A 25,289-nucleotide genomic window follows, 5' to 3' on the forward strand; every position below is an offset into this window, starting at 1 on the left:
TAATGTTCCCAGAAATAAATCATTTTATGTTTCCACTCACTCCCCAGGTGTGGATTCCTCAAAGGGCTCTCCTTGGGGCTGCAGCTGGGGAATAGTGCCATGAAGGTGACAGTTTATATTCTTTGCTCATGTAGATCTCTGGGGTATACCATCTATGGCCATTAAAAACTATTTGAATACTTCTAGATAGACTAGATTAGATTAAATAGGGATGTAATTGTAATTAATTGTAAATTGTAATGAACTGGTTAATTGTTGCTCCTCATTCTAACATGTCCCATTGGGACACCAACTTTAGTCATCTTACCAGTGATAGCAGATGTCCAGGTTTTTGCAGGTCTGCTTCCCAGTAGAGTTGAAATTAGTGACGTAAGTGGAGCTGGGTCTATTCTGTAACTTCTTGTATTTACACATATACATTCATCCTGGAACAGTGATGGTCAAACTGCATACAACACCATCTCTTCTTTCAGAAAACTCAGACCAACACCAGAACCCAATTCCCAATGAGCAACTCTGCTTTAAGAATTTATTCCAACCAGAGACTATATTTACCAGCTGATTGCTCAGTTTCTTCCCTGAGAACCTCTGTCTCTATGCAGAACTTTGCATAACAAAAACTAACAATACAGCATGTCTCCCCAAGACTGAACATTTGCTTGAACTTGGAAGACTATGAATAGACTATGCACCACTTGGTGACACCTGCCATAACATAATATTTACATGTACCACTACCTAGTACCCCAAAGCACCTATAGTTTCTCGTTGCAACCTAGTCAGATTCCTGGGGCTTGGTAAGAAACGTCAAGGAAACCTCTGAGCTGCATCACTGAGATCTGATACAATAACAACACAGGTACAGTGCTACGTCATCCCCTGAGGCTACTCCATACATCATTATATCAGAGCAATGGAGAAGGCCAGAGGCAAAGCTGACATTCTGTCGAAGGCTACATCAAGCCAGAAAAAGCTCCATCAGGACTACCCTAATTTTTAAGTGATCAGCCTACTCTAGCCGACAGTCAAAGTCCAAATGCCAAAAACAAAGCCAACATTTAACATATTTTAGTCTATAGGTTTTCAAAAAGTTCAGGCTTACCAGCAGAGCTAACAGAGATGATGTCAGACACCTCTAGACTCATTGTTTTGGGAGACTTCTGCACCCATGCTGGCATTGCTCCAGTGCTCTGGTCAGAGTCATCATGTCTAGATTAACAACCCTAGGGTTCTCTTAGGCAGTCACAGGCTCTATCCACACAGTGTGCCATTCACTAGACCTTATCTTCTGTCTGAATGTGGATGTAGATAACACATGAAGCATATCCTATCATACATGGACCACCACATTCTCCTTGCTGATGTCAAAGATCTACCTGATAAGAAGGCATAACAAGACACTATTGCAATAGAAGGCTATAACACAGTTGTCCACACCAGAAAACCTCTGGATCCAGAAAGTTCCCAGAACTTCCTTAGGAAAATTGCTACGTACCCAGAAAGATGTTACAATCACATACTATTCATTGGAATCAACATGTAGCATGTAAATCACTCTTCCCCGCCAACATCACCCACACAATACTTTAGGGTTCTCTGACAATTTGTGACAGAGGGAACACAAAGGTAGTTGACTCTAACACTGTGAGCAAAAAAACACTTCATGACACAGAGGCTATGAGCTAAGAAATTCCTTCAGACCTTTACCAAGATCATGGAAATGGAGAGACCCTTCTTCTCATCAGCCATAAGTCCTGGAAAGTCTTAGGTGGCAAAACTAGGCTGGATGACCAGTCGGCTTCAAGAGTCAGCACAGACTGCTGTGAAAAATGATCAACCTTGGCAAAATGATCTGTGTGGAATCCCGAATTGGATAGTAACCCATGGACTCCAAAACAACCATATGGCTGGGATTCAAGAAATCAAAGCCCAATCCCACCAACTCTTCATTACAGGCTTTGGCCTTTTCATTCAACAGAAAATGCTGGATGTGCTAAAGGATGTTTGAGCCACCACCTGAGATACTTGCCAAGGCCCCTTCTGGCTGTTGAAGGACTGTGAACATTGCGACTCTCTACTAATATAGACAATATTGTAAGCTCTTAGGGGCAAGGCCTCTCTTTTTTTCTGTGTTTGTACAGCACCTAGCACAATGGGGTCCTGGACCATGACTGAAATACTAGGCAGTATCGTAATGCAAATAATAATATAATAACAATAATTATTAATAATAAGTTGTCAACATAGAAAGAACTTCACAACCATATGGCTGGGATTCAAGAAATCAAAGCCCAATCCCACCAACTCTTCCAACTACCAGTGAGTGTTCAAACCCCACCTTTTCAGAGAAAATTAATTGAGAATAAGTTTCCACAACCAGTCAGCTGTCAGAATGAGGGAGAGAAGAATAAGAATAGAAAGAATTTCCTAAAAATACTACTTTTTCCTGATAAGAGGCAAGAAAACTCAAGTCTATTTGTGAATTGCTCACCTGGATTTAAATAAGACACTCAAATATCATGGTGATGTTAGGGGAGTATATAGATAATTAGCTGAAGAAGCATAACCCACTGGTCAGTGGGTATTGCAGGTTCCTCCCTGTGCCTGCTGCATAGAGAACATGAGTCTCTTAGTGCCCCAGCTAGGCAATCTTCATGAAGTAGCAGCCCATGGTTCAGTATTCAGTGTATCATCCAAATGGTGGCCACTACAGAAACACGTCTTCAGGTCCACAATACTAGGAACATTCTCAGCGCCATCATGTCAGCTAGCACTCAGTGAACACAACTGTGTGTTAAAGTACTCTGGTTCAGTTGTACTATGGTTTTATAATGTACAGTTAGCTAGAGCAGGTGAGAAAATAACATTTTCCACAGAAAACTCTGGGAAAAAATAGTTTTATGTTAAAAATAAGCAAAATCTTTTTAATGAAACAAAGTTTCCCAAGAATTTTTTTAAAAGTAATTTTCTGTCCAAAAAACTGTTTCAATGGGATTTTTGATTAGTTCTAATTATAACTATTTATTGTATGACATTCTTTTCAGCACTAACATAAGGACTTTGAAGATGATTGTTTATATGAATATTTTTGCAAGGAATATTGATCACCCTTTATTTAATGTATTAATTAATTCTTTCTGAGCACACCGTCAGAAGAAATTTGGCCTTCTGTTGGTCAGTTGATTCTGTAATAATTAGGTCCCTGTGATTGCTAGGGTTACACAAGCTTGTACCACACCACCCTGCCAAAAAGCCTCATCCCCAATAGGTGAGAGGCTATGTTAGTACTTTTGTTTATTTGGTCCTTGGCCACTCCGCTGAGACATCCAGAACATATGATGGTGTTTTCTGAGTGCACATCTCTTCTCCAGGAACTGGACTGATAAAACCAGCTCTTTTCTTGGATAGCAACAACTGTCAGTCCCTACTAACCTCAGCTGAGTGCAGACCACTGAACCAGTTCTGCAGCCCCTACCGTCAACCATTCTGTCCTCTTCCCCTTAAATATATTTGGAAACAAATTTAATTATCTGGACAAAGTGAAAGAGTTCTTACAAATGAGCGACATTATTATGTATACAGTACAATGAAGACACTCACTTATGCATAACACCTTCAAGGGATGTTGCCATTTCTTGGTGCTAATTTGCATAACGGGGGATTGGATGGGTGGTCTTCTTCATTTCAGGATGGTTTAATTTTTTGCAGGGGGAGAGGGCATATTTTCAAACTTGTGCATGTCTTTGAAAAAATTCAGAAAGCAGCTCATGACTGGGAAATGGCAAACATTCCTAACAATGACCTTAGTTTTAAAATAGAGAATCTCCTTACTGTGGCAGCTTCCAATATTTTTCTACATTTGGAAAGTGGGGGTTTAAAGGTGTGAATTCCCATTTTTAAATTAGTTTTTAAAAAAATCCTTGTGCATGATAGTTCATGGGGGTAGCTGCTTAATGGCCATAGTAAAATCTTTGGATGACAACTGGGTTCTTTTAAACCACCTAGAAACACACACAGTCTCTCAGTATGCCTTATACATTTATATGTTTTACCATATTTGGAGGGGTTAAAGTACTCTCTTATTTCTAGGAATGGGTGAGCTACCTGGAATTTAGGTCTTTTCAAGTCTCTTGAACCCTCTTTCACAAATTCTGGGTCTCACAAGGGCTTGCATCACTTTTTAGAAACAGATGGAGTGAATTTCAACCCCTCCCTTTGGCCCAATAAGGAAACAGAGATCCCTGTGGGGTGGAGAGATTTCAGGGTGGGGGAGTGAAATTGCTCAAATCCTCCCTCTTGTTCCTCCATCTCCCTAATCTTCCTTCTCTTATTCTTAATGAGTTTTTGGGGGCCTCACAGCCTACCCTTTCCCCTTTTTCTAAAGGAGTAGCAGGCTGTCCCCTCTCCTATATTTGTTATTTCAGGAGGAAAACTTGCTGCCTTCACAGGCCAAGGAGTAGTTAAGCTCTGGAGTAGGTCTCCAAGGGAGACTGTGGAATACTCATCATTAGAAGTTTTAAGAAGAGGTTGGACAAACACCTGTCAGAGATGGTCTAGGTTTACTTGATCCTGCCTCAGTGCAGAGGGCTGGACCTGATGACCTCTCAATGTCCCTTCCAGCCCTATATTTCTATGATTTTACGCCACATTTAGTTGAAGGAGGAACAAGGAAACAAACCTCCTGATACAGCTGTACTGTCTCTTAAGTGTTATGGGGCTGGGAGAAAAAAAACCTTGAGGTGTAAGTCCCATTCTGGCTCAGAGGTCACCCTTATTCAAGCCTTGCTTAGAGGCTGCTGGCAGGTGAGGCATGGGAAGGCCTTTTGCTCTCAGAAAAGTCTCCCTTTGGTTGAGCACCAATAGAACTCTTTGCCAGTCCCTCTCAGTTCAGAAGATGGGGGAAAGTCAGACTGCCGCCTCAGAAGGGCTCTCTAGGAGACATCAGTTGAAAGGTAGGGAGAGTCTGGACTTGGTGGATTGGGTTAGCTATGTCATTAATTTTCCCTAGGAGAAATGAAGCTTTCAGTCAAGGATCTTCATCTCCTCTTCTAACAGAGGCATGTAGAGGAAGCAACAGAGGTAATGTGTCTTCTCTCTGTGTGTCCCTTTGTATAGGGGAGAGAAGAAAGAGAATTTTATGGTCATTAAAAAACAAATTCAAACTGTTGGGCTCCTAGGTTGTAGCAACTTCAAGTTGAAGGTCCTCAGCATCTCTGAAAGTCAGACTCCAGGGAGACCTATTTTGGAACCACAAAAACTGGAGCACCAAGAATTAGTGGATGGTTCTGGAACATGTTGCCTTTGCTTCTTTTTTAAATTGACGTTGGAATTCTGAGCGTCAGTTTGAAAACAAATCCAAAATACCCTCAAACGCTTTTGTATTTTGAATAAGGTACAATCAAGAATTCGCTCACCTCACCTATGCTCCCCCAAATGCTACACTAATTCAATTTTAAACAAACACAATGTTCCCTCCTTTTGCCATGTCCTTGTCCCATAGTACAAAAATAACAATACTTTGTACAATAATGCTTTGCACTTCTACTGTATTTTTCATCCTAGGATCTCAATATACTCTGCAAATAAATTAATTTCACAGCTAGTCAGTGAGATAAGTAATGGATACATGGGAATCACTTATTCCACCACAGTTGTGTAGCTGTCTCTGGGTAGCAAGATGAAAGCTTTTTAATAGTTTGTAACAACACTAAACAAAATAGTTTAGGTCAAAAAATGAAGCATAACACAGTAAATTGCAACTAGAGGGGTAGGCAGTGTGTAATAACCTTAGTTGGAATTTGGCTAGGATGGCACGGTTAGCAACACGAGGCTTACAAAAAGTGCCATGGATCTTTAAAGAGCACAAATAGTCAGATCCTCTACCAGCATAGTGCCTCTAGACAATATTTGGCTATATTTCAGGTCATAACTGTATCATGTACAGGGCCATGGAGAACTATTACTCTACATAAGGCATTGCTTAACTATCTAGTTGTATGTTGTGTGTGTGCTTCTCTTCTTCTGAAGCATCAGGTTATTGGCTACTGCAGAATCCTGGAGTAGGTGGACTAATGTTCTGATCTGACATGGCATCTCTTTTTGTTGTGGTTTCATCCTGTGCTTTGGGAATCCACATGACTTTAAGGCAAATATACTAGTGTGGGTACTGGTCCATGGTAATGCCTTGACTGCTTCCTTTAAATCAATGGCACAATTCCCATTGACTTCATTGGAAACATGATCAGTCCCACTGTAATTTTTTATGCTGCTGCTGCTAAATATTATTGTTGGAAAATTATTAGGAGCTTTCCATCCAAAAGTAAGTAGGTTAATCCTGCAATTAATGTTAAGAATTAAGGTTTGCCAGCTTTTAATCACTAGAGCTATTTTTCCTTTGAATTTTAAGGTGCCTGCTAATGATCTAACAATTGCAGTGAAAGGATCTGCAACCAGTAGTTGTAACTGCATTGCACTATCAAATCTAGGAAGAAGGCAAGTAAATAATCACCATTCAATTAAACAAAAACTTTGCTATACAAGTAAGAGTGACCTGCAGAATTATATGAGAAAGGTACAATGAGCATATGGAGTAATGGTAACAGGGCTGTTCATACAGGACCAGCTTCCAATCTCAGTTACTCTGATGCCAATTCATTAAAGTCACTCCAGCATTACACTGGTGTGATTTAGATCAGAATTTGGCCCTTCTCTTTTTCAGTCAGCACAGAGCAGTCGGTCTCTGCACCAGTCCCACTTCCCAACATTAGCACTATGCCAGATGCTGTGCATGGCATTCCTCAACTCCTTGGCCACTTACCTTTGTCTTGTATCAACCACTTGCCCCTTTCTGCTAGCACATGCCGGTGCTTGGTTGTGGGCTGCTTGCCCATCACTTCTTTCTGTCTGGGTGCCCTTCCATCTTTAATTGATTGTTACTTTTTGATTAACAGTTTGATGGACAGGAGAGTAGAGAAGTGGTGCAACTCTTATTTAGGCTATGTCTATACTGCATACCTTACAGTGGCAAGCTGTGTCACTACAGATTTGTCACTGTAAGGTCTCCCATGTAGCTGTTCTTTGCCAGCAGGAGAGAGCTCTCCTGCTGGCAAAATAAAACCACCCCCAATGAGTGGCAATAGCTTTGTCGGTGGGAGAGCATCTCCTGACAACAAAGCACTGTCCACACCTGCGGTTTTTGTCAGTAAAACTTTTGTCAGTCGGGGTGTGTTTTTTAACACCCCAACCAACAAAAGTGCAGAGTAGACATAGTCTTAGATTTCCTGTGCAGGCCAGAGTGTTTGTATAGGTTGGTTCTCTTTGCAAATGTTAGATTCTCATAGCTGATGGATGGTGTTTGGAGTAATAATATTTAACAATGTATGTGAATTAGAAAAATAATGTCTAAGTGAATACTTCACCTACTGACATCAGAGGCTACTTGTCTTATCTCTAGAATGAAATGCAGTCAACATTCACCCTTCAGATTTTTCTACATTAACTCTGAATTCTCACCACCTCCCACACTCTTAGAGAATACCTGAAGTATGGTGAATTAAGACAAGGGGACTACACGATATGAGCTTCTTCCAAATGGGTTTTCATGCTTTTATACCTTCCATCCCCTTAGGAAGACTGAGCTAAGCACTCTGCTACTCATATAGGACTTAAGTTATGGGGAGTCATTCCACTGACTTCTATGGGCTTTGGCTCAGGCACTTAATGCCTAGTCCTGTAGGCCACTCACCACCTTATAGGGACAATTCAGCCTCTCATGAAGTCAGGCCTATAATGAAGAGTGGAGTGTCCCATTGGCAGGTTATCCCTTCCCAGATGATATGGTGATGACAAGTCTATTATAACATATTTTCACCCATTTCATAAATCCTTTCCAGTTCCAAATTTCTGTAGAACTGCATACAAATTTTCCCATGAAACGGTATGGGAAGCTTTCTTAGTGGAATTGTCACAGAGCTGCAAAGGACCTGACAAATTGTATTTTAGGCTACTTTCTGTTGCCTGTCAGCAGACAGCCCTTGATTAAACCTACTTGATCAGGATTAAACAGTGCTTGAAGGAAAGTCTATGATTTATTTTCTGGTATCTCACTCAGCAATCTGAGGTCCCTTTTGAATGCAGAGGGAGGTTCTCAATTCTTGAGATGCCCCAGTCTGCAAATGTAAAGCCAGGTGTGGGACTACATGCATTGGCTGGTACTCTTCTAGTTTGATTAACTAGTTCTCTGATTATCAGATTGCCTATTGTTAGGCACACCAAGTGGAGTAAAGATTTTCACCAGTCTCATTCTAAGAAAAGGCCTAGCAAACAAATCTTCCACCATCTCCTAAGCACCATATGATCATGGTGGGAAAAACAGAATAAATAGGTTTTTTCCTCTTTAGGTCCGTCTTGAAAAAAAAATTGTGAGTTCTTGATACTGAATATTCCAAACATTGTAAATAGGAGTTAAATTGGTCAGATGTAATTGGTCACATAAGCCACATGGTATTGTTTCTATTCTCCGACTGGTTGCGTGTACACTTAACATTAGGACGAGGGCTTTGAAGCACTTTAAAAGGAAGGGTAGCAGATTATATGTGAGTTTAGGAAATACAGTAACTCCTCACTTTAAGTCGTCCTGGTTAATATTGTTTGTTACATTGCTGATTGATTAGGGAACATGCTAATTTAAAGTTGTGCAATGCTCCACTCTTACCTTGTTTGGCTGCCTGCTTTCTCCACAGCTGACAGCCTCCCTACGCCCCCAGCGCCTCCGGACCCCGCTGGCAGACCCTGCTAATCAGTGGCTTCCCCCTTCTCCCCCCCACACCCGCGGCAATCAGCTGACTTGCAGCGTTTCAGGGGCAGGAGGGAGAGGTGAGGAGCAAGAAGTTAGTGTGCAGGGTCCCCCTCCCTCCCCAGCATTGCAAGTCAACTGATTGCCTCAGGCAGGGGGCGAGGGTGGGGGGCGTGGAGGGAAGGAGAGCCTGCGTGCTGAGTCCTCGCTCCTCCTCCCTCCCTCCTGCCCCCTAAACACCGCAAGCCAGCTGAGTTGCCCCAGGCAGGAGGGAGGGGGGAGGAGCAAGGACTCGGCACGCCTCCCCTCTCCCTCCGCTGCCTGCTGCCAGAGGCAATCAGCTGGCTTGCGGCGTTTAGAAGGGAGGGGAGGGAGGAGTGAGGATGCAGTGTGAAAGGGAGGAAGAGGCAGGTCAAAGATGGGGGTTTGGGGAAGGAGGGGCATGAGCGGGCTGAGGGTTGAGCCCCCTCCCCCCCCCCCCGGTGCTTGCAGAGTAGGGGAAGCTGCCGCAGCTGTGCAACGTGCTTCTCCTAGCCTACAGCACCTTCAGCCTCCCTGCCTCATCTCCAATGCCAGTGGGCTGTGCCTGTGTAGGGTAAGGCAGGGGCACCTCCCAACTATAGTACTGTACAGTATGTTTGTAAACACACAGCACGTGCACACTACTCCCTCCCCCCCCAGTGTAGTATTAAATTGCTTGTTTAAAATTATTTAAAATGTATATAATGCCTTTTGTCTGGCAAAGAAAAATTCCCTCGAACCTAACCCCTGCATTTACATTCATTCTTATGGGGAAATTGGATTCGTTTAACATCGTTTCACTTAAAGTCGCATTTTTCAGGAACATAACTACAACGTTAAGTGAGGAGTTACTGTATTAGAAAATTTTAAACCTTTTTCCTTTCCAGACAACATAGGTCTTGTCTGAGGCATCATTCTGAGAACAATTAGGCTACTGTAAGACTTGGGTAATTTTTTGAAGGCACACAAAGTTCCATTTTCCAAAGCACAGAAATCACCTAATACCCTAAGTTCCTGTTGACTTTTAGTGGGATTTGGGGTCAGGAGCAGCACCAGAGTTTCTGACGCTCTAGGCAGAATTCGAGGGGGAGGCATTTTGTTCGCTCCCCACGGGGCACGCGGGAGCGTCTGATTCCACTCCCATCGTGCTGCCGAAGAAGGACCCTCCGCCGAAATGCCGCAGGCGACAGTGGCAGTCAGTGAACGGCTCAATTGCCTGACGCTGTTTTCCGCGGCACGTCGACAGAAGGTCCTTCTTCAGCGGTGCGATGGGAGCGGAACTGGAAGCTCCCGCATGCCCCGTGGGGAACGCACAAAATGCTGCCCCCCGAATCCTGGCGCCCTAGGCGACCGCCTAGGGTCACCTAATGGAAGCGCTGGCCCTGTTCGGGGTACTACATGATTTAGACACTTTTGAAAATTTTATACTTTTTGACTAGGGACAGAGTTTAAATTTAATTTTCTGCTGTAAAATTCACACAAAGGATGCAATCAGATCTCTGTCTCGTTCATTTAATTGCCTGTTTCCCAGGTGTCTGGTACGTGGTTTTGGGAATCCTGTTCTTCTGTTTATGAAGCAGTGTCCCACTTCACGTAAAACATACCAAGGACATAGGTCTGTAATTTTTTTGTCATCCCCACAGCCCTGAATACAAAGTAACTACAATGTGTGTGCATGTTCTGTCTGCAAAGTCTGCAAATATTTGCACTTACAAACTAAAATCCACTTCGTGCAAGCTGTCATGTGAGCAAAAGTTGGCTGTTTGAATGTTCTTGGCTGCTTGAAAGTGAATACAAAAAAGGCAAGAAAAGGGCAAGAGCAAATTCATTTTTACATTTAAGTAAATAAAGAGAATTTTTGCAGTGTTTGCCCAGCTCTATTGGCAAGTCCGTGAACTTATATAGAGAGGCAAAATGATCTAGCTGTGCCAAGACAAGGAATGGCAGAATCTGTCCCCTACTCATTCAGTGGCTTGTAACCACTCCTCCTTTAGTTTCACTCTCTGGATAATAATATTTACTTTCCTCACAGAGGTGTTATGATGATTAACCAGCTAATGTTTTTACAGTGTTTTGAAAGTGTTAAGTGCTAAGAGTTGTTATTAATCTTGAAATTAAACAGCTGAGAGATTTTTTTTGACAGGGTTCTACATTTCTGTTTATGAGGTAAAAGCAGATACTCAGCTCAGTGAACTCTGAGGTGTTTATAACAAACTGACCTTGGGGGCGTTTTTAGCTCAAGATATAGTTATTGCCAAATTGACAGGAGTTATAGTTATTATATTGACATTTTAAACAAAATATTCCAATGTACAATGAAAGCGAATGGGGGAAAATCCTACAAAGAATAAAATGCGCTGACAAACATCTGAAAGGTAAAACTTTTTTTACATAAGTTAAAAAGCCCTTTTGGCCACTTCTCTTCCGTGTTATATCATTTATTCATTTTTATGCTTAAAATTCCCTTCTCCACCCCCTTGTTCTCCCTAGAGAGCCCCAGTCCAGCAGAGCGCCTAAGCACATGTTAACAAGGACTATTCATGTGCTTAACATCACATAGGGCTCCTCTTCCCAGAATAAATATAAGACAGTTGTGTTTACACTGCACTCCAAAACTGCATGGCAATGAAGGGGCTGAGAGTCAAACACTGTAAACACAAATATGACAGGTATTCTGGCCTCCCGGTGTCCCAGAGCCCAAATGTCTACATTGCAATTTTATAACCTTGCAGCCCAAGCCCTATGAGCCCAAGTCAGCTGACATGGGCCAGTAACAGGTGATTTACTGAAGTGTAGACATACCCACAGAGTGACAACCCTGCAATTGTATTTTAGCTGAAATTAGGCTGTAATACAGAACAATACACAATATTTTAAAAGGGAGAGATGTGTTTCTGTGAGTGAAGTTGTATGTTGGTTCAGTCACAAGTTTAAAATAAACAAACAAACAAACTGACATTTTCTGGTAAAATTGGCTGCACCTGGAAGTCACCATAATGAGACAGACAAAACAACCAACACAGGTGGACTGCAAAAAAAAAAAAAAGACACAAGCACATTGGAAGAATGAAGGTAGGCAATCAGAACACCACACACCGTAGTGAAAATCTTTGCTTTCTGCATACCTCACATTCAGCCCTCCCCCACCACCACCCTCCACACACGTTTTTGTCTTTATGGGCCTGACCCTTCTAGCTGCTCATGGGCCTCATTTCCTATTGACTCTAGCACTCAGCATCTTTCATCATCAGTCCATAAACATTAACTAACACACAACCAAATTCATCTCCAGGGAAACTCTATTGACTTCCATGGTGTTACATAAAGAATGATTTTGGCCAAGTTTGTTGCAAGAAAGTCTGTTATGAAAGCATGCTGGATGTCAGACCCTTTTAAGTATACAATGGGCCAGTGTAGGCCCCTATAGATGGAGATTACATTAGTTAAGGAGGAGCTACCCTCTCTGAACAGAAGTATGAAGGCCAAGGGAAGGCATAATGCCTGCACAGTCACTTGGGGAAAGCATGGTCCCTAGAAGCATCTGATATATCTGTTAATATGATACAGACCTCCAGGTGCTGTCTGCTGTGTAGAAGCCACAGGACAATCCCACATGTGCCCCCTGGGGACCTTTCAGCACTTGAGCATCAGCAGTAGCCCTTCGCTTCCATGCACAGGAGACTTGGGAACAACATTATAGTTGTCTCCTGTGTGGCATTGTGGGGGAAGGATTACCTTCTTTCAGAACACCCAAGCCGTGATAGAGCATAATTGTTCCAGTATGGGCCTTGCATTCCGACATGAATGAGGACATTTGCATCCTCAATTTGATCATGTCATGTCATGTGCCACTAGGACATTTTCAAATACATTTGGATCTGTGGACTATATGAAACTGGCGCTATTTATCCAGCAGAACTTGTGACATTTCAAGAGTCATTGAGGCTCATTTGGTAAATAGCTAAATATTTATAACTGTTTGGAATTAGTTGAACCAGTTCTCAAACAACATGCATTGAATTGTTTAAATAAAGCACTACAATGTCACTGTATGACTAAAGTGCCTGGAACTACTTTATTTTTAGTTTTTGTTTGTTTGTTTGTGTTGCATACTAATCATAAAATATTTTGATTGCTATGCATTATGTTAAGATTTAATTCAATGAGATCTTGTATTAAATTTCAGATGGAGTGATTTTATGTAGTCAAGTTACAAGACTCTGGGGAAAAAAAATAATATAAAAGCTAACAGGCCTTTATATATAGTAGTACAAATGGCAACACCAGTTGAAGGATTTGTGTTCTCTAGAGCAGGGATTCTCAAACTTCATTGCACCGCAACCACCTCCTGACAATAAAAATTACTACATGACCCAAGGAGTGAAGACTGAAGCCCGAGCCCGCCTGAGGCAGAGGGGCAAAGCCTAAGGACTTCAGCCTCAGGTGTGGGGTTTGTAACATGAGCTCCACTGCCCAGGGCTGAAGCCCTCAGGCTTTGGCTTCGGTCCTGGGCAACAGGGCTTGGGCTTTGTCTTCTGCCCCAGCCTCCAGCAGGTCTAATGCCAGCCCTGGTGACCCCATTAAAATGGGGTCGCGACCCACAGTTTGAGCACTGCTACTCTAGAGGTCTAAATTAAGCACAGGATCTCTGGAATACTGTGTGAGTAAAGACTTGCTTAAGAGGTAATTAAAAACCCACTAAGTTTCCTAGGGGTTCCAAAACATTATAATTTCCTACGGTCCAGATTCTGCTACCATTGTACCCATGATGCCATGTTTTATTACATACTGTATTCCAGGCCAAAAAAACAAAACCTGGAGTTCAGTCTGAAAGCCAAACCCCCACAACAGAATGTTGTCATTTTCTTAAAATCTTACCTCTGCTTCTATATATCGCTATCGTGAGAACAACCAGAAAGAGTCGTCACCATCCATCCCACAGATCCATCTCCTTCATGACCATAAAACACACTGTGACGGGTTGCCCCCCTTTAAGGTGATACCTGATGTAATGGGATACCACTGAGCCCACCTGTTCCACCAGCCTGGGCCCCCTTTACCCTGTCTTGCTGAGCCAGGTTCTAAAGCCTCCTCTAGGACACACATAGGCAGGGCCACACCCAGCTGCAGAAAGACACAGACACTGATCAGTTCTGGGAAGACTCAGTTTAAGAGACTTGCCCGAGCACTCAGTTTCCCACCTTCTTTGGAACGCAGACCCAAAGGTGTATTGTCTTGCGCTGTATAGAAAAATCTGCACAGTGCAAGGTCATAAAAATTCACCATCTCCTTCATTGTGAAGAGAGATATGCACTGCTTCTTGCCCGCCCAAATATGGATTGCACAAACTGGGTTATGTTATAAACAGGAAATAAGTTTATTAACTACAACACAGATTTGAGTGGTTATAAGGGATAGCAAATAGAACAAAGCAGATTACTAAGCAAATAAAACAAAACATGCAAACTAAGCTTGATTCACCGAAGAAACAGGACACAAAATGTAATTTCTCACCCTAGATGTTGAATTAGGCAGGATGAAGAGTCTGTGTAGATTAGAGTTCCAGTTATCTCTTCTTACAGACTGGACCCCTGTCTCAGTCTGGACTCACACCTGCCTTTCCCCTCAGGTACTTTCAGCAGTCTTTCTTCCTGGGTAGGCAGTGGAGGAGAGTCAAGACCAACCCTCTCCCGAGCCTTAAAAATGATCCACGTAAGGCGGGAAGTATATGTTTGATAATATAAGTATATGTTTGATCCCCATCCCCTACAGAGGAAAAGTACCAGCAGTGTCCAAGGTGATATTTTGCATTAGGTGACATTATCACCTGACCTTGTAGTGTCAATGTAGCATCCCAGGAAACTCCTCAGGAAGGTGAGAGATTAGTATCTTCAGAGCTCTATTGTCCTTCTTAAATGGCTCATTCAGGCTGATTGCTTACTGTCTGGTGGGCATTTTCCCAAGTATATATATAGTTGTAATTGTTGCATAGTCAATATTCCTAACTCCAGATACAGAAATGATACAAGCATACAAATTGGATAATCACATTCAGTAAATCATAACCTTTCCAATGATATCTTACATGAGCCATCTTGGATGAAGTATATCTTAGTTATACCATATTCATATCATAACCATATTTTTATGAAGAATATGGGCTGTAACGCCAAACACTCTTATACCTTATTCATAATATGAATAATCCTGCATCGTGGATGCCCAGGGTTGTCTCAGAATTCCTCTTGTTCTCAAGGTGGTACTACCGGAGCAGAGTTAAGGGTTGCCCTTGCACAGCTCATTGCAGGATTAGTGTTTATCTAAGCTTTAGTACCATGTTGTAAAAAGAAAGATCTTAGCAGGTGACGTTATCCTAATTGGAGTGGCTGGTGGAGGGGAACATAGTTTGCTTTATTTCATGCAAATCAGATATGGTCTCCTGGCACTGTGCTAATACAATTGGCCAAAGTTGTACTAATCTCAATTTGATGCTTCCCCTGCCCCGCCCCCCCATTCCCCATAATAACCAGCCAATATTTGAAAGCTAATACCAAGAAAGGCACTTTCTGAAAACAGGGATTTTTCTCTTCCAAGTAGGTAAAAATGTTGCCCGTCTTTTCAAAATGGAATAGTGCATGCTATAGGCCCTGGCGTTCTGTGAGATGCCTTTCTACATTAAAGCTAAGAGGTGCTTCCAGCAAGAGGGTGCACCTGTACTGTGGGGCATGGCAGCTTGCAGCACCATGCACTCTTGCGCATTTAGACAGAGGGGAAGGAGTGACACCGGTCACAATCTACTGTCCCTTCCTTCTCCCCATGGGGGACTCCCCTCTCCTGCATGACACTCCTCTCTCCATAGAAAGCTCTTTCCCCTCCCTATGGACCTTCTCCACCCCACCTATCTATGATGTCCCTTTCTGTCTCCTCTCTGACTGTTGTGATAACTGGGCCTACACATTTCCCCTTAATTGTGGAATCAACTTTAAAAAGTGAGTGACGGTATATAAAAGGTCACAATAGCATATAATAACAAGTGTTGATGGGAAAAGGTACAAAAGGGAGTCAGAAAGCCTGAATTAGTCCAAACCAAAAGACCTTCTCACATAACTCAAGGACTGTGTTAAGATCATGACTGGTGAACAAGAAAAGGAGGGAACCAGAAATCAGTGAATTAAAATTGGTGTGTCAGAGACTAGGCCTAATTGGTGGACAAAATAATGAGAGGATGGACTATTCTAACGAGCACTCTTTTTTGCGGGTCCTTAAAGAAAGAAACTTTGGGGGGAAAATTGACTACTGGCATGAGTTTCCTCATCATGATTGCTACCTCACCATTACCTTGGACCTTCTACATCCTAATTCTGACAGATGTCCTGAGCAGACCAGGCCAGAGAGAGGGAGACAGATGACATCATCACCTTCATCCATTGCAACTGACTTCTGAACACCATGTAAGACTTTATCTCTTCCTCCAAGCCCATAGGTCCTTTTCTTTCTCTGCTTTACTTCTTCTTCTCTCTCTCTCTCTCTCTCTTTTCCTTCCCTCTAATAAGAGTGTGCCTTAGCCAGCCTAGACTATATTTTTCAACACTGCTTTAAGGCTGTGACACAAAATAGGCAACTAAAAGAAATTCCCTAAACAGCTCCCAGCTGGTACAAGTTTGCCAGGTCTAGGAGAGCCTGATATGACTATATGCTGGGCCTGTGTTTGTCCAGCAGTGCGGTTGCAAGTAAGAGTCAACCCCAGACAGGGCCGGCTTTAGGAAGTGCAGGGCCCAATTCGAACAGTTTCAACAGGGCCCCAGCAGGGATGACTTTAAAAAAAACAAAACAAAACAACAACAACAACAAAAAACACGTGGGGCGTGTACTCACCAAGTGGTTCTCCAAGTCTTCAGCGGCGGGTCCTTCAATTACTCCAGGTCTTCGGTGGCACTGAAGGACCCATCAACGAAGTGCTGCTGAAGACCCAGAGGGAGCGAAGTACCCCACCATCAAAGTGCTGCCAAAGACCCGGAGCACCGCCGGGTGAGTAAAAATTAAAAACGCACCTCTAGCCAGGGAAGGGATTCTCACTGGATGCGGGGCCCTCTTAGGCGTGGGGCCCGATTCGGGGGAATTGGTGGAATAGGCCTAAAGCCGGCCATGACCCCAGAGATGGAAGCTGCATTTTTTATCTTTGCTGTTCTTTTCTTTCTCTCTTCTTTTGTATGCGTTTTGTCTTGTTATGGCTTTTAGATTGCCTTTAACAAAATAGCAGTTGACCAGCTTAACTAACTTTTTCCCTTTCCCCCCAAAAGGACAGTTATTACCATCTCTAAAACCACCTAAAAGACCATCAAATGGGGGGCGGGTGCGGGGGACAAGGAGACTCCTTCTAAAGCCTCTTTACAGGGAAAGGGCACAAGGGATATTGTTAAGATTTAAGCCTCATTTAATGCTTTAACTGTTTTTCATTCTTTTCTGTATCTTTAATAAAAAGTTGTAAGGATTTTACACGGGGTGTTTGCCATGGAACTGAGCAGGCAACCCCCGCCCCCACCTTGCTGAACGCTGTTTGATGACAGACAGCCCATATACTCCAGCTAAACTAATATAACAGGACCGCCTCTCCATGCCCACCCCCATGGGACTGCACCTCCCACCCGACTCCGCCCCCTCCAGAGGATCCCGTTCCCTCCCGTTGTGGAGCCCCCTCCTCTCTGCTGCCCACTCCTGGCTTGGGAGCAGTGGGGGTCGGGAGAACAGCGAGGAGAAGAGAGGCGGGGCGGGGAGTCCTGGGGGGCGGGGACAGGAACGGAGAGGCCCCGCCCCCGAGCGGCGCTGACATGTAGCCACGCGCTCGACTTTGCCCTTTGGCCGGCAGTCCCCGCCCCCTGCCCCCTGCCCCCGCAGCCAATCAGACAGCGCCCTGTTGGCCGTGCCTGGCTCCCCGTGGCAGAGTCCAAGATGGCGGTGTCCATGCAGCGGGGCTGCCTGGCTGGGGGGAACGGCCTTTGGGCCGCCTTGCTTTGCCTGGGCTGCCGCCTGCTCCTCCCCGCCGGGGCCAGCAGCCTGGGGGCCGCGGGAGAGGCCGCTGCCCAGCCGCACCGCCGCTTCGAGTACAAGTACAGCTTCAAGGGACCGCACCTGGTGCAGGGGGACGGCTCGGTGCCGTTCTGGGTCCACACGGGCAGTAAGTACCCGCCGCTCCGCGGCCCGCGCTGTGGCGAGCCCTGACCCATGACTCCCGCAACCCTGGTAGCAACTCTCTCTAGTTGAGTGGGGGCGACTGCCTCCTTGGCCCCGCCCCCCGCCTGGCCTACCTCGCCCCCCAGTACGGCCCCCTCCGGTGCCAGGGGGCGCCTGGCTCCATGGACATACCCCCGCTCCGCTCGTGTTGGTCCCCTATGGCCCTGGAGGGCGCCTGGCTCTATGGGCATGATTCCCGGACTGCTGGGTTACCGCACTCAAACGTACAGGCAGCTTGAGGCTGTATAGTCAGAGTTATCCACAGTACTAAGCTCCTCGCTCCCACCAACAGAGACCCCGGTGCAGAGCGTTTGGGGGGGGGGAGGGTGTTTCTATAATCCTAAACCCCCGAAATCATCCCCCTGTGCTGTGTCTGGTAGCTCAGCTGGCTTTGGGGATCACAGTAAAAGTAGGTGAGGAATTTCAGGGTGACTATCTAAAAAAAAATAAGTTTCTTGTATTTGTACTAAGGATGCAGCTCCAGGTCATTATAACCAGGTATGTAGTGTAGTTGTAGCCCTGTTGGTCCCAGGATATTAGCGAGACGAGGTGGGTGAGGTAATATATTTTATTGGCCCAACTTCTGTTGGCGTGAGAGACAAGCTTTCAAGTTACCAGAGATCATCTTCAGATCTTTAAAAGGTACTCTGAGCATCGCAGCTAAATGCAAGGCAGATCAGATTGTGTATCATATGTAATTAACACACATTTTGAGGGACCTTAAATTCATAACTGTACTGTGATGCTTGGAATATATTTTCCCAATCTGAAGAAGAGCTCTGGTGGCTCAGAAGCTTGTCTCTCTCACCAACTGAAGTTGGGCCAATAGAAGATATTACTGCACCCGCCTTGTTGCTCTGGTAAATATGGTGTCATTTGTGGTAAGGTGAGTGTCAAGTCACTCTAAAACAGTTTTGTGGGAGAAAGACTGATGCACATGTAGTCAAATTCTTGGAACTAGTCCTCTGACAATATGGTATCTGGTCCGTATAGCTATAAACAAATTAGGGTAGCTGGTGACTTTGGCCATGTCCTTGGCATATGCTTTCATCATATTTATTGCATAAAAGAAACTTGGTGCTGATGGATTATCTTTCCATGATCTCCAAGCACTGTATTATTGTTAATTAATTAAGCCTCACAATGCACCTTTTAGACAGTCAAGTAGAATCTTGCATCACAATTGTAGTATAAATAGTTTTGGCCTTTACCTCTCTATCTGTAATTAGATACCTAAATAAGTGGTTTGACTCTTAAAAGGTGTGTTGAAAATGAATGTACTAATTCAGGTCCCTCAGCCAATTACTTTGAATTGACTTGCTCAAGGTCATGCAGGCAGTCAGTAGCAAGTCTGATAATAAAACCAAGTGTAAATAATCACTTGATAAGGCTCCCATTTGCTATTTATCTTCTACAGCAAATGTATGTTAGCTCGTTGGCTACAAAGCAGGATTGGGACTTTCAGGTTGTTTTTTGGCCTCTTGTATGGATTTGGACAAATCACTTATCCTCTCTGTGCTTTAGCTGTAAAATTAGGACAATATGAATATGTTAAGAGGCCTTGTTAATAATTTACTTTGCAAATAAAACACTTTGAGAGTTTTGAATGGCAAGTACACCTCTACCCCGTTATAACACCACCCGATATAACACAAATTCGGATATGATGCGGTAAAGCGGGGCTCTAGCGGGGTGGGGCTGTGCTGTCCGGCGGATCAAATCAAGTTCGATATAACGCGCTTTCACCTATAACATGGTAAGACTTTTTGGCTCCCAAGGACAGCGTTATATCGAGGTAGAGGTGTATTATATGAATATAAAGTGCATGTGGAAATATGAAAACCATGTCTTCATTATGGTTTAAACAAGATAATATAATAAGCAATAATTTTTTAAAATCCATGTGCCTCCTTTCAAATATTATGCATCAGTCTGCACTTTTTATTTTGTTTTTATTAGTAAAATTACTTACTTAATTGTCAAAACAGGTTTACTTACTATGTAACGTGAAGCCCTTTCTAGCTTAACGATATCAGGAAAGTGTTCTTTTGTACTGACTGTTCTGTCACTGATACAGAAGCACTTGAAACAAATCGCAGTTACTTTACAAAAGAATAGCCATGCTGGGTCAGACCAGTGATCCATGTGGCCCAGTATCCTGTATCTGGCAATAGCCGGTACCAGACGTTTCAGAAGGAATGAATGAAACAGGGCATTTTCCAGTGATCCATCCCCTGTTGTCCAGTCTCAGTTTCTGGTAGTTGGAGGTTTAGGGGCACCCAGAGCATAGGTTGTGTCTCTGACCATCTTAGCTAATAGCAATTCATGCACCTATCCGCCTTGAACTTATCCAATTCTTTTTTGAACTCAGTTCTACTTTTGGACGTCACGACGTCCTGTGGCAACAAGTTCCACAAGTTGTGTATGATTGTGTGATGGCCTTCCTTTTGTTTGTTTTAAACCTGCTGCCAATTAATGTAATAAGATGACCCCTGGTTCTTGTGTTATGTGAAGGAGTAAATAACACTTCCTTATTCATTTTCTCCATATCATTCATGATTTTATAGACCTTTGTTGTCCCTTGAGTAGTCTCTTTTGCAAATTGGAAGTCTTTTAATCTCTCATCCTGTGGAAGCCATTCCCTCCCCCAGTCATTTTCATTGTCCTTTTCTGCATCTTTTCAATTCTAATATACCTTTTTTTTTAAAAGAAGTGACCAGAACAGCATGCAATATTCAAGGTGTGGGTTACCATGGATTTATGTAGAGGCATTATGATATTTCCTGTTTTATTATCTATCCCTTTCCTAATGGCTCCTAACATTCTGTTAGCTTTTTTGACTGCTGCTGCATACTGAGCAGATGTTTTCATTGCACTATCCATGGTGACTCCCAAGATCTCTCTTGAGTGGAAACAGCTAATTTAGACCCATCATTTCATGTGTATAGTTGGGATTGTCTATTCCAATGTGCATTACTTTGCACTTATCAACACTGAACTTCATGTGCTGTTTTGTTTCCCAGTCTCCCAGTTTTGTGAGAACCCTTTGTAACTCCTCGTAGCCAGCTTATAGGTTCCATTCTATGCATCCGATGAAGTGGGCTGAAAGCTTAATAAATTTGTTAGTCTCTAAGGTGCCACATGTACTCTTTTTCTGTTTGAGTAATTTTGTATCTTCTCCAAACTTTGCTTCCTTACTGTTCATGCCTTTTTCCAGATCGTTTATGAATATACTGATCCTTGGTGGATCCTGATATTGACCTCTCTCCATTCTGAAAATTGACCATTCATTTCTACCCTTTGTTTCTTGTCTTTTAACCAGTTACTGATCAATGAGAGGACCCTCCCTCTTATCTTGTGATTGTATACTTTACTTTGGTGTGGGACCTTGTCAAAGGCATTCTGAAAGTCCAGGTACACTATATACACTGGATCACCCTTGTCCATATGCTTATTGCCACCATCAAAGAATTATAATCGTTTGGCATAATTTCCCTTTCCAAAATCATGTTGACTCTTCCCCCAACAAATTGTGTTCATCTATGCGCCTGATAATTCTGTGGTTTACTATACAGTAGTTTCTGCCAGTTTGCCTGGTACAGAGGTTAGGTTTACTGGCCTGTAAATGCCAGGATTGCCTCTGGAGCCTTTTTTTAAAAACAGCTGTTAATTAGCTACCCTGCAGTTGTCTGGTACAATGACTGATTTAAGCATTAGATTAACTACCACAGTTAGTAGTTCTGCAATTTCATATTTGAGTTGGTTCAGAACTCTTGGGTGAATGCCATCTGATCCTGGTGAGTTATTACTGTATAATTTTATCAGTTTGTTTGAAAACCTCCTTTACTGAGACCTCAATCTTGAACAGTTCCTCAGAATTGTCATGTAAAAAGAATGGTTCGGGTATGGGGATCTCACCCATATCCTGTGCAGTGCAGGCTGATGCAAAGAATTAATGTAGCTTTGTCTTTCCAGAGTGCTCCTTTAGCACCTCAGTTATCTAGCGGCCCCACTGACTGTTTCGCAGCCTTCCTGCTTCTGGTGTACGTATAGGGTTTTTAAGTTTTTGTGTCATTAGCTAGTTGCTCTTCAAATCCTTTCTTGGCTTGCCTTATAATACTTCACTTGCCAGAGTTTAGGCTTATTTGTATTTTTCTCAGTAGGCCTTGACTTCCAATTTTTAAAGGATGTCTTTCGGTCTCTAACCACTTTTTACTCTGCTGTCTAGCCACAGTGGCATCTTTTTGGTCCTCTTACAGTTTGCTTGGTTGGTTGTACAGTAGGACCCTGTTTATCCAACCTAATTGGGACTGGGGTGAGATCGGATAATGGGGAAAGTCTGAGGCTGCACCCACAATCTAGCTATCGCAGGAGTGATTGCCTTCTTCTGGACCTGTATGTGCTGGTTCTTTGGTTAATATGGAGAGATGGATAATGGAGTGTCGGATGAATGAAGTTTTACTGTATACATTTAGTTTGAGCCTCTATTCTGGTGCTTTTAAATGGTCTCCATGCAGTTTGCAGGCATTTCACCCTTGTGAGTGTTCCTTTTAATTTCCTTTCAATTTCTGCTTCCTCATTTTTGTGTAGCTCCCCTTTTTGAAGTTCAGTTCTTTTGTGGCACTTGTCCCCCTGCAAGGATATTAAATTTAATTGTTTTATGGTCACTACTACTGAGTGGTTCCGCTATATTCACCTCCTGGACCAGTCCTTTGTTCCACTTGGGACTAAGGCCATGTCTAACTAGCACTTATGTCACAAAACTTTTGTCACTGAAGAGTAGGAAAAAAACACACCCCAAACAGCATAAGTTTTGCCAGCATAAGCTCTTGTGTGCACAGCGCTTTGTCAGCAGGAGACGCTTTCCCGCCAATATAGATACTGCCGCTCACTGAGCTGGTGTATTACGTCGAGGGGAGAGCGCTCTCCTTTCAGCATAACGTGGCTACATGAGTGCCCTTACAGTGGCACAGATATATCAGTACAGTTGTGCTACTGTAAGCTTGCAAATGTAGACATGGCCTTAATCAAGAATTGCCTTTCCCCTTGTGAGTTCCAGGACAAACTTCTTCAAGAATCAGTCATTTAATATGTCTGCAGATTTTATTTCTGCATCTTTTCCAGTTGGAAATCAAATTGTTTAGTGACATGTAGAAACTATACTTTAACGAAGTAGATATAAGTTTTGGCTTGAAAAGTAGGTTTATTGTACACTGTTTAGTTAATTTCTTCATGATTTTCAGTCATGGTTTAAAGACTTGATTGTGCTTCCAGGAGGCAGAGTGCTGCTCCAACCATTAGCAGATTAGTATAAAATGAACAGACACTTACTAGCTATATAGTATCATTCTGAGTCACTGTATAGAAACTATATTGAATTTCTGTGATGGAGTTAAATATAGGCTATCTGGTTAACTCATGGGAATGTTTGCTTATTGCAAGCATCCATGTGCTTTATTCACTCCATGTAGCATAATAGATGCAGATGTTACGCTTCTTCAAGAAAGACAAGCTATCTTAATTACATTTTATAAAGGACACTCAGATTATCTGTTAATGTGGCTTGCTAATTAGAATTACGAAGAGAAACTATATAAACTACCTGTACAGTAACTCCTCGCTTAACATTGTAGTTATGTTCCTGAAAAATGCAACTTTAAGCAAATCCAATTTCCCCATAAGAATGAATGTAAATGGTGGGGAGGGTTAGGTTCCAGGGAAATTTTTTTCACTAGACAAAACACTGTTGTGTTATAGATATATGCACACAATATACATTTTAAACGAACAATTTAATACTGTTCACAGCTATGATGATTGTGAAGCTTGGTTGAGGTGGTGAAGTTAGAGGGTGGAAGTGGGAGGGATATTTCCTAGGGAATGCCTTGCTGCTAAATGATATATTAACACTCAGCTGAGCCCTCAAGGGTTAACACATTGTTAATGTAGCCTCTCATCAAGGCAGCATGAACAGTAGGGAGAGGAGATAGCATAGCAGACAGACAGACACACCTTGTGTGTGGGTGAGAGAGAGATGCACACTGCCCCTTTAAATAAGCTGACCCACTCTTAAGGGCATTGTCTTTTTAAGTGGATCAGGAAGTTGAGACAGTGGCTGCTGCTCCATGCTCTCTCTGTCTCTCTCCAACTGTGTCCCCTCCCTGCTCTATATGGAGAAGGGGTAAGTGGGGTGCAGGAGTGAGAGGGACACCCTGACATTAGGCCCCCCACCCCTCCCCTGCACAGCAAGCGGGAGACTCTGGGAGCAGCTCCAAGGCAGAGGGCATGAGCAGCAGCACATGGCAGTGAGGGGAGGGACAGCTGAACTGCAGACTGATAGCCTGCTGGGTGGCTGCAGTACAGGGAACTTAGGGGAGCAGGGAGCTGATGTGGGGGGCTGCTGGTCCACCCTAGTTACAATCCCCCACCAGCTAGCTGCAATGGGCTGCTCTTCCTGCAATTAGTGGACAAAGCAGGCAGCTGCCAAACGATGTTAGAAAGGAGCATTGCACGACTTTAAATGAGCATGTTACCTAATTGATCAGCAACGTAACAGCAAAACGTTAACTGGGATGACTTTAAGTGAGGAGTTACTGTATTACTGTAGCACCTGAAGGCCCCCAACTGAGATCATGTCCCCATTGTGTGAAGTACAGTCCTGTGTAGACATAAAAAGAGAGAACCTCTGGCAAAAGGCCAAAAGGTCTGAAAACAGAAATAGTTTTATACCCATTTTACAGATGGACACAGAAAAATTAATTGACTCACCCAGGAAGTCTGTGGCAGAAGGAGAAAACTGAATCTTGGTCTCCTGAATTCAGTTCCAGTTCCTTAACCATAAAACCAACCTTCCCCACAAGTTGTCCATTGCTATCCCAGATGGACTTTGAGTAAGGCACTGTAAAACATGGAGTTCTTTTAAGCAATTGACCCTGTATTCGTCACCTTAATACAGAGAGACCATTTTTATGTATTTTTCTTTCTTTTTATATAAAGCTTTCTTTTTAAGACCTGTTGGAGTTTTTCTTTACTGGGAAACTTCAGGGAAATTGAGTCTGTACTCACCAGGGAATTGGTGGGAGGAAGAAGTCAGAGGGAGATCTGTGTGTGTTAGATTTATTCGCCTGACTTTGCATACCCTCTGGGTGAGGGGGGAAAGAGAGATTAACTCTCGGTAATTCTGTTCTCCAGGACTGGGAAACAGGAAGGGGGAGTCCCTCTGTTTAGACTCGCAGAGTTTGCT

At 43.3% G+C, this 25,289-nt stretch overlaps 1 protein-coding gene across 1 annotated transcript in view; it reads left to right on the top strand.

Moving 5' to 3' along the window:
• The first annotated feature begins 17,747 nt into the window (after positions 1 to 17,747).
• The window catches only part of LMAN1 (lectin, mannose binding 1), a 33,607-nt gene continuing 26,065 nt past the window's right edge, over positions 17,748 to 25,289 (top strand). The window contains exon 1 of the mRNA XM_030567111.1: positions 17,748 to 17,990. Coding sequence (XP_030422971.1) covers positions 17,765 to 17,990 — 226 coding nt within the window. The 5' untranslated portion in view covers positions 17,748 to 17,764. The remainder of the gene's footprint in view (positions 17,991 to 25,289) is intronic.

This window comes from Gopherus evgoodei, chromosome 6, assembly GCF_007399415.2.
Source record: "Gopherus evgoodei ecotype Sinaloan lineage chromosome 6, rGopEvg1_v1.p, whole genome shotgun sequence".
Classification (NCBI taxonomy): domain Eukaryota; kingdom Metazoa; phylum Chordata; order Testudines; family Testudinidae; genus Gopherus; species Gopherus evgoodei.